The sequence below is a fragment of the Pan paniscus genome, chromosome 12 (genome assembly GCF_029289425.2).
Source record: "Pan paniscus chromosome 12, NHGRI_mPanPan1-v2.0_pri, whole genome shotgun sequence".
Taxonomy (NCBI): domain Eukaryota; kingdom Metazoa; phylum Chordata; class Mammalia; order Primates; family Hominidae; genus Pan; species Pan paniscus.
This window is the reverse complement of record NC_073261.2, coordinates 106,691,667-106,702,225: the sequence shown is the minus strand read 5'-3', so window position 1 is coordinate 106,702,225 and position 10,559 is coordinate 106,691,667. Positions and strand designations below refer to the sequence as shown.

At 40.0% G+C, this 10,559-nt stretch overlaps 1 protein-coding gene across 1 annotated transcript; it reads left to right on the top strand.

Annotated features, from left to right (window-relative positions):
* Positions 1–696: 696 nt before the first annotated feature.
* Positions 697–7,045, top strand: LOC117978991 (CDGSH iron-sulfur domain-containing protein 1-like). The gene has a single exon (XM_055108215.1). It carries the CDS (start codon positions 838–840, stop codon positions 1,162–1,164), a length of 327 nt encoding a protein of 108 aa, XP_054964190.1. The 5' UTR covers positions 697–837; the 3' UTR covers positions 1,165–7,045.
* Positions 7,046–10,559: the final 3,514 nt, after the last annotated feature.

The following is a 10,559-nucleotide window of genomic DNA, read 5'->3' as shown; positions in this document are numbered from 1 at the left end:
TCCCTGCTCTGCAAGAGCAGTCATGGAGCTATAACACTGCCACTTCAATAAAGCTGTGTTCTTCTACCCTACCACTGGCTCGCCCTTGAATTCTTTCCTGGGAGAAGCCAAGAACCCTCACAGGTTAAGCCCCAGTTTGGGGCTCACCTGTCCTGCATCATAGCCACCTTCATGAATTATCTTAGCTAGATTTTCTGGATAATTTGCTGCAGCTTTTATATCAGCACTTGCTGCTTTTATGTTATGGAGATGGCTTCATTCCCAAAACCTCATGAATCAACTTTTATTAGCTTCCAATTTTTCTTCTGCTGTTCATAGAAGGTAGGTATTACTTAACATTCTGTCTGGAAAAGGAGCTGGATAAGGGAGCTCCTTGTATTATAGCAAAGCAGCCAACATTTTATGTGACATAGTACATTATTAACTCTAGGTATAAAGAAATAAGCTAAAGATGCATATTGTTGTTCCTAGAGCAGCCACCAAAATAATAATGCAAAACATATAGCTAAAAATTCAATAGAAAAATCAAAATGGAATACTAAAAAAATTTCAATTAACCCAAACAAAGGAAAGAAAAGAGAAAAAGTGGGACATAAAACAGAAGCAACAAATACCTAAAAATGGTAAAATGGCAGACCTAAATCCAACTATATCAATCATTATATTGAATGAAAATGAACTAGACACTACAATTATAAGGCCAATATAGTTGGGATGGATTAAAAAACAAAAAAGTTTCAACTATAGTGTGTGAGATGAGACATAAATATAAAAATAGGTTGAGGAATCCACTTGTGCCTGGTATCCTAGTGCACACGCCTTGCAAGCAACGACGCCATGAGTCTGACTTCCAGTTCCAGCATACAAGTTGAATGGATCACAGCATTTACTATTGCTGCTGGGAGAGCTGCAACTGGTTATCTAGCTTACAAAAGATTTTATGACAAAGATCATCAGAATAAAGCTATGATGAACCTTCACATCCAGAAAGACAACCCCAAGATAGTACATGCTTTTGACATGGAGGATTTGGAAGATAAAGCTGTGTACTGCCATTGCTGGAGGTCTAAAAAGTTCCCATTCTGTGATGGGTCTCACACAAAACACAACGAACAGACTGGAGACAACGTGGGACCTCTGATCATCAAGAAAAAAGAAACTTAACTGGACACTGTTGATGCTGCATATCAACTTGTGAAGTTAACTGATTGCTTAATTAGAATGACTACCACCTCTGTCTAATTCACCTCCCCTGGGTTCTAAATGTGGTATATTGCAAACTGAAGCTTTCGTATTAATGGCATTTGTCTTACTTTTTGAAACATCGTGGTGCACATTTGTTTAAACAAAAAAAAAAAGGAAACACCAACCTCATGGCCTGTGGGTTATTTTGGTCTTGTAAGGATCAGTTTCTTTAAAATATTGACATATACAGGTGTATCTTACATAGAATATAGTTGTATCTTGAAGTCAACATATTAAATTATTCTCAAATTTTTTAAAAATATATATTGAAAATAAAAGGAAAGAAAAAATAACTATGGAAACACATATCATAAAAAAAGGTGGAGGAGCTACATGCAGATCAGATAAAATAGACTTCAAGAAAAGGAGTGTTAGCAGAGATAAGAAGGGACATTTTGTAATGATAAAGGATTCAATTCCACATAACAAGCCCAAATGTGTCTGCAAGTGATAGCAAGCTTTAAAACAAATGAATCAAAACTTAACAGAAGTAAAAGAAGTAGTCAAATCTATACACAGAGTTGGAGATTTTATCATTCCCCTCAGCTACTGATAAAACTGTTAAACAAAAAATCAGTACAGGTATAAAAGATCTGAATGATGCTATCAAACACCTTGGTCAAACCGGCACTTACAGAACACTACATCCACAACTATAGACTACATTATTCTTTTTAAATGCTATGGAGTATTCACCATATGCTGGACCATGACAGGTCTAAATACATTTCAAAATATTAAAATATTATGGAGTATGTTCTTTAACCACAACAAATTACATTGGAATCAATATTAATGTGAAAGCTAGAAGTGCCCCCAACTATTTGGAAATTAAACAAATACTAAATAAGTTTCAAAGAATTCAAAAGGGAAACTAGAAAATATTTTGAATTGAATAAAAATGAAAACACAATGTATCAAAATTTGTGAGATGCAGTTAGAGTGTTCAGATGAATTTTCTTAGCTTACATGAGAAAGGAAGAAAGGTATAGAATCAGTGTTTTAAGGTTTCACTTTAAGCTAGCAAAAAAGAGCAAATTAAACCCAAAGTAGATAGAAGAATAGAAATAATAAAAGAACAGAAATCAATTGAATAGGAAATAGAAATAGTACACTGAAAATTAGATCTTTGAGAAGATGAATAGAATTGATAAACTTCTCACAGGAAGGATCAAGAAAAAAAGAAAATACAAATTACTAATATCAGATTTGAAAGAGCCAATAGTGCTACAAACCCTACAGATATCAAAAGGATAATAATGGAATATTATGCACAATGGTTCATTAATAAGTTTGCCAGCTTACATGAAATGGGCAAATTCCTTGAAAAGCACAACTTGCCAAAACTGACACAGGTGAAACAGAAAATTTGAATAGCCTTATACATGGCAAAGAAATTGAATTTGGTATCAAAAACATTACCAGAAAGAAAACCTTCAAGCTCAAGATTCCACCGCTGAATTTGATCAAATGTTTAAGCAAGAAATAACATCAATCACAAGTAAACTCTTTCAGAAAATAGAGAAAGGAATATTTGCCAGCTCTTTTAATGAGTCTAGCATACTCTGATATATCAAAGCCTGAAAAAAAATTACGAGAAAATTCTCCATTAACACAAATGCAAAAATCCTTAACAAAATACTAGCAAATAGAGTTCATCCATATATGAAAAAAATCATTCACTGTGAACCAGTGGGCTTATCATAGGAATGCAAGACTGATTTAGTATTTGAAAATCAAAGAAATTCAACATACTAACAGAATAAAAGAGAAAAACCACGTGATTATCTCAAAATGTAGAGAAAAAGCATTTGTCAGCATTCAAAATTCACTTAAGGTTTTAAGATAATACACACACAGTGTATGGGGAATCAAAGAAAAACTTGTTCAGTCTGATAAAGGGCAGCTACAAAAAAAATCTACCAGTGTCATACTTAACGGTGAAACACTGAACACTTCTCCCTTACTACTGGTCACAAGACAAGGATGTCCCATTTTCAACACTTCTATTTAACATCATACTGGAGGTCCTCACCAGTTCAATACAGAAAAGAAATAAAAGGCATAAAGACTGGAAAGGGAAACGTAAAGTTTTTCCTTTTCACAGGTGACCTGATCGTTTAATTATCAAAACTTAATATTGATAATAAAACTACTAGAATATGTGAGATTAGCAATGTCAGAGGATATGTCAATACATATAATCCATTGTATTTCTAGGTAGCAACATTGAACAATTGGAAAATGAAATTAAAGAAGCAGCTTCTTTTATAATTATGTCAAAAAGAAACATACTTAGGAACAAATTTGACATCAGTATTGCAAAAACTTCTCAACGAACATTTAACAATGTTCTGCTTATGTAAATTGCACTGCTTAGGTTAACTGAAAGCCTTAAAAAGTATCCAAAAAAGACATTATGTGCTTGGCATGTACTTTCAAAATCTATTGAATAAATTCTAATGAATACCTAATACATTCCATGCACTGGAGATAGAACAGTTAAAGTCCTGACCTCATGAAGTTTACGTCCTACTTAGAGAAGCAGCCAATAAAAAGACAAATTATCCTACAATATATCAAGTGCTAATAATTGCTATGAAAAAAATAAAACTTGTTAAGGGAGAAGAGAGTAATGCAGGAAGACTCTTTTATATAATAGTGAAAGCCTTATTTATTGATTTAAGACAAGGTCTCACTCTGTTGCCCAAGCTGGAGTGCAGTGGCACGATCACAGGTCACTTCAGCTGCAAACTCCTGGGCTCAAGGAGTCCTCCCACCCCAGCCTCCCAAGTAGCTAGGACTACAGGCATGTGCCACCATGGCCAGCTAATTTTTTAAATTTTTTTTTAGAGGCAGAGTCTCACTATAATGCCCTGGCTGGTCTGGTCTGAACTCCTGGGTTTAAGCGATCCTCCTGCCTTGGCCTCCCAAAGTGCTGGGATTACAGGTGTGAGCCACTGCACCTAGCCAAAAGCCTAATTGATAAGGGGGAAAAAAAAAAAAAAACATTGAGCAGAAGCCTGAGGAAAATGAGAGAATGAGCTATGCATGTTAATCAGAGATGAGAATTACAGACAGAGGGAATAGCAGGTACCAGGGTCCTGAGGCATGAGTGTGCCAGTTTGAGAAACAGTGTAAAGACTAGTGTTGCCAGAGTGCAGGGAGGTGAGCAAGAGGAAGAGTAAATGACAGCAGAGGGGGAATGTCTCAGGGACCCCAGTCATGCAAGGATTGGGGATTTACCTGTGTGCATTATGCAAAACCACAGGAGCATGCCATGACCTAGATATTTTAAAAGGATCTCTCTGTTACTATGAAGAGGGTAAAGTTTAGGGCACCAAGGATAGGAATGGGGTGGGAGACAGAGGCTTCATAACACCTAAAGAGAGAGGTCAGTGATGGCACTAGAGGGGCCCAGAAGCTCTGGGGAAAAGTATTCTTTGTGTTCTAAAAACACACCAAAGACACAGCCCATAAGACTTGGAGTATGGGGTCTGAGAAAAAAAAAAAAAAGTTGAAGAGTTTACCTGAGCAGCCAGAAGAATAAAGGACGTTTAAAACTGTAGGCGGGGCACAGTGGCTCACGCCTGTAATCCCAGCACTTTGGGAGGCCGAGGCGGGTGGATCACAAGGTCAGGAGATTGAGAACATCCTGGCTAACACGGTGAAACCCCATCCCTACTAAAAATACAAAAAAATCAGCCAGGTGCAGTGGCGGGTGCCTGCAGTCCCGGCTACTCGGGAGACTGAGGCAGGAGAATGGCGTGAACTGGGGAAGTGGAGCTTACAGTGAGCCGAGATCGCACCACTGCATTCTAACCTGGGTGACAGAGTGAAACTCTGTCTCAAAAAAAAAAAAAAAAAAAAAAAAATGTAGGAAGTGCATGTTTGAAATAGATAATCCAAAGGTACATTTTGGACTTGTCCCTTGTGAGATTCAAGTGGAGATCATAGACAGCTGAATATGCAAGTATGGGTTCAGGGGACCAGGTTTTGGGAAGGTAAATTTGAGGAGCCATCAGCCTACCGATAGGGTGATCATATAACTTAGCTTTCAAACTGGGACTTTTGCTGAGACTGAAAGGTGGTGCCAATTATGCCCAGCATTGGGCAAAAACCAGAACTCTCCCAGGCAAACCAGGACACAGGGTCATCCTACCTACAGAGGGTGTTAGAACGATGAGACTAGGTGAGATGCTTGAGGAAATTAGGTTGGATTGAGAAGACAAACATTACAATGCCTAAAAATCCAAAGATGAGAGGGGCCAGCCAAGATCCTATAAGACCAATCAGTATGAGAGCTGAGAGACTGCTGTCCTGGAAGCCAAGTAAAGAACAGGATTTTCAGTAAGAGACAGTGATCAACTGCATCAAATGCTGCTGGCATGTGATGGCAGTGAGAGGATGGATGAGAACTGGATGACAATGAAAGCTAAACTCTGACCCACAGAAAAGAAAGTGTCTGTACACTCTAAGAGCTTTATTCTTTTTTAATATTCAGGGTTGAAGAAGTAGAAAAGTATTGGAGAATGCACATAGTTTTCACTTTAAAGAGAAATAATTCAAATCCTTCTTTAAAAATACACTGTCCAAAATGGAATGCTTTGTCAGGGTACAGTGGCTCACTCCTGTAATCTCAGCACTTTGGAAGGCTGAGGCAGGTGGACCACTTGAGGTCAGGAGTTTGAGACCAGCCTGGCCAATATGGTGAAACCCTGTCCCCACTAAAAATACAAAAAAATTAGCCTGGCGTGGTAGTGCACACATTTAATCCCAGATACTGGGGAGGCTGAGGCAGGAGAATGGTTGAACCTGAGGGATGGACATTGCAGTGAGCCGAGATGGTGCCACTGCGCTCCAGCCTGGATGTCAGAGCAAGACCCCGTCTCAAAAAAAAAAAAAAAAAAAAAAGCGTTTTATGGTCAGTTAAAAGAAAGATTTTTAAAATGGCAAAAAGTAATGATAGAAACATTTAATACAGCACTTAAGATGTGCCAGCCACTGTTCTTAGTGCTTTACATATATTAACTCATTCAATCCCTACAAGACATGAACTATTTTGCTCTCCTCCCATTTTAGAGGAGAATAAGCCCAGATAAAGGAAGGTGAAATAACCTATCCAAGTCCCCATGAATAGTAAGTGACAAAGCCAGCATGAGGACCTTGGTAGCTTGGCTCCAGAGACTGTGCTCTTAGCCCCATCTGTGCTTAGTGCCCCTAAGGCAGGGATATATTCACAGTAGGAGAGAGATTTTTCAAAAATTGACCCTAAGGTGTTGAAAACAGTCATATTTCCAAAGTCACCAAGCTAGGACACAGGATACACACTTGGTGCTTGCTCCCACAATAGATGCACTAGGCCAAGGACCAGAGCTTTCTAATCCCACTTGTATGAGTCCATTCTCACATTGCTATAAAGAACTACCTGAGACTGGGTAATTTATAAAGAAGAGGTTTAGTTTGCTCACAGTTCCACAGGCTGTGCAGGAAGCATGGCTGGGAAGGTGTCAGGATACTTACAATCACGGTGGAAGGCAAAGGGGAAGCAGGCATGTCTTACGTGGCCCAAGAAGGAGGAAGAGAGAGAAGGGGGAGGTGCTACACACTTTTAAACAACGAGGTCATAATGGTGAACTCATTCACTATTATGAGAACAGCAAGGGGATGTCTGCCCCCATGATCCAGTCACCTCCCACCAGTCCCCTCCTCCAACACTGGGGACTTTGGGCAGGGACACAAATTCAAACCATATCACCACTCATCTGGATCAGAACTTATCTGCTACAGGTGCATTGGAGTTCAGCACCTTCCAGCTTCCCCTTTCTTTCTGGAGTTCTGAGAAGACACTAATCTTCCTAAAAATTCAACTAACTGGCTGCTCACCTGGACCCTGACATCCTAGCATGGTTGTTATAAGCCAATGGATATACCCACAGTGAGGCAAGGTCCACCTAGAATGTGGTTACATAATCTAAGTAGGTCTGGGGTTTTCCCCACTCAAAAACAATCATGAATATCTCTTTATCTCCCAATGGATTTGAAGATACTTTATCATTTTTTGATGAACGCATAGTTTTCCTCTGTAGTATGAGCTATAATTTAACTAGCCCCCTTGTTTAAATATTTAAGGTTTTTTTCCAGTTTTTCATTAATCAGAAATTCACAAATATTCTAGTGCATTCCCATATAAATTTCCCCACTGGAAGAGTTTCCTTTTTAGGGTAACTTTTTCAAAGCAGGTTGCTGGGTCAAAGGATATGGGCATTTTATATTTTGATACTTGTCATACTGCCTTACAAATAGGTTGAACTAATTTACACTGCCATCAAATAAGCACTTCTCAAGACCTTAGCTAATACTGATTTTTTTTTTACCCAATCTGTTTACCTTCGCCATTAGGCAAAATATGATATTTCATGTTTAATTCGCATTTTTCATCATTAGTGGTGTTGAACATCTTTTTTACATGTTCCTGACCACTTCATTTCCTCTTTTGTAAATTACCTATTTAATTTTCCATTAGTCTATGTGGGTTGTTCTTTCTCCTTTTGCTTTGTAATCGCCTTGTGTATATTGGGCTGATTAACTCTGCCATAAATCATGCAAATATCTTTCCCAGTTTCTCATTTGGCTTTAAATATTAATAGTATTTTTACAGGGCAGATGCTTTTCAGCTTTATTAAATACAACTTACATATTAGGAACCTGCAGGAGATTTTCTTCTGATTAAAAGATTAAATATTGAAGTTAAATCAGACCCGTATGCTCCTAAATAGCCCACGCATAATGCAACCTTCCCTCCAGGAGCAGTGATCTAAGCTCTGGGGAGAGTAAAGATGGTGGTTATATGTGTTCTGGTGGCATGGTACCTCTGGTCTCTATACTTTTCTCCTTCTCAGCCTCTTCCCTTTGGCTCCCAAAACTCTCACTAAAGCATGATGGGAGCCGTCTGTATGATCATCTCCCTTCCAAGGTTCCTGCCTTTTTAAGCTGATGTACATTCAAAGCTTTAGCTTTAGCACTGGAATTTAGCCCTCTGCCTTTTTGCATTTGTATGAATAATCCTTAAGAACCACCAAGCACCAGCATAAGTCTGGCCTGTGTTGGATGACAAGCCCATTGAAGGGTCTCTCTGGTTAACAATGGAGTTGCTGTGTGCCATCCCAAAAAGATAGAAAACACAGGAAGACGGAGACAGACAGACCAGCAAGGGATAAGCCCAGGGTGGGCCTCTGCCAGCTTGCAGTCTTGCCCCAGCCTAGTTTTGACTATGGTAAATGGAGGCTGTCATCTGTGAACAGGCCCAGTCCTCTGCCAACAAAGCCCAATCATTGCCAAACCTCAAAGGCCTCCAAGTACACAGTGACCAGAGCCCACTCGAAAAGATGACTTCACCAGCATAGGGTAGAGCCAAGAACCAAAATACTTTGTCTTCTGCTGTTTATTTTAAAATCATGATTATGTGTTCCCTCTTCTTTCAGGGACATCAAACATGTAGTAACATTGTACAGGGACTTCTGGAGGCCTGGCCATTGGCACGAGCATAGAGGAGATGTCAGGCAGGTGCTGGGAACAGTGTATCCTTGGCAGATGTTCAAAGGGCTGACCACACTTGGCTAGCCTTGCTATCCAAAAAGTGTGTCTAGTCTCAAGGCCATGGCCACCTGGGAACGGTCATGCAGCACATGGTTCCCCACCCCCAAGAACACTGCTTCACCTGCTGCCTCCTCAAGAGGAAGCTGGCAAAGGTCAAGAGGGGGAAGCAGACCTTCTCTGACATCTCATGCTCTTCCAGACCTACACTTCTTTACCCTGTTCGTGCAAATCCTGGCTCTTTGGAGGCTCATACTGTCAAGAAATACTACCCACGACCACTCCCTATCACTGCTGTCTGCCAACCTCCTGGACATTCTCTTCATTCATTAAAAACTCCAGGATCTGGCTAACAATTATCTCTACCAACCAAAGTCCCTGGATGACCTCAACAGCTCCAAAAATGACCTAGACAGCACCGGGTTTCTTCTACTTCTTTTAGCCTCTCATCAGCAGTGATCTCCACCTCCTCCTCACTGTAACTGTCATTCCTGTTGTTACACCCTAGGCTTTGTCTTTATCTGTACTTTTCTACAGCCAAAATCTTAAATTCAGTCACTCTAGTTTCCAACCACAGCCTCTCATCCCTCCAGCTCACTCACCTGAATGCATTCTCACTATATAAATATGCTCCTCCTTTGTGAATTCTTCCACCTCACAGGCACCACCAGCCCTGATTTCTTTCTTTCTCCCTCTCTCCCTTCCTTCCTTCTAGTCTTTACTTTTTGCCCCACCCACCTGAGATTCCAGAGTTTTCTTCTGATTAAAAGATTAAATATTGAAGTTAAATCAGACCCATATACTCTTAAATAGCCCACACATAATGCAACTTAATCCTTCTCATCAATATTCTCAGATCAAACCCTTGTCCCCTTGATGTCCCTCTGCAACCATCTCACAAAACTGCAACCCAGGATCATTTGGACTCTCCAGTTCCATAGGTCTAAATCAGGTGGCTAAATCCTACTGAAGAAATTAACTCACCCCTAGGTTTGGAGTCACTACAAATGCCTGGTCACCAGCTTATTCCACACTGCTTTCATTTTCCCGAGGAGCTAGTGCAAATGTTCTCCACTCTCAAATCCTTGACTCTGTCCCCATGCTCTTTCAGCTCTCAGTCCCAGGAGACAAACTCATCCCCACTTTACAGAAATGATGGCAGCCACCGGATGAGACACTTGTCAGCAGCTTACCAGCAAGCCTACCAGTTGTCCCCTCTGCCCCCTTCCTTTCTCACTTCCGCTAAAAGTGGAGAAAGTTTCTTTTTTATTTGTTTGCCTGAGGCTAATCCTTCCTTGTGTTCTTTCTCCTATCACTTTCACCTTCAGTGTCTCATCTCTTGATCATGGGCTGTCTCTAGCTCCTCTGTCTTGGTATTGGCTCTTTGCCATCAATGCTTAAACGTGCTCCAGTCTGCCCCGACTTTAGGCAAACAAAAACAAAACAGCCTTCCTCTTCCCCAGATTCCATCCCAAACCTCCTCAAACTCATTTCTTCAGTTCATAGCCAGACATTGTTAACATTTTTTATTCTAGAATAAAACACAGATACAGAAAACCAGTAGAAATGTATAGCTGAATATATAACCTTGTCAACGTGTTCAAAAAATTGCATTTTTCCAGTTAGAAGCCCCTGGTGCTCCATTCCAATCATAACTTCCCCTTCCCCAAGAAGGAACCACTCTTCTGATGTTCAGAGTGGTCACTTTCTTGTGTGTT

What these genes read in the sequence shown, in the direction of transcription:
- LOC117978991 (XM_055108215.1), top strand. Translation starts at nt 838, where the DNA reads ATGAGTCTGACTTCCAGTTCCAGCATACAAGTTGAATGGATCACAGCA.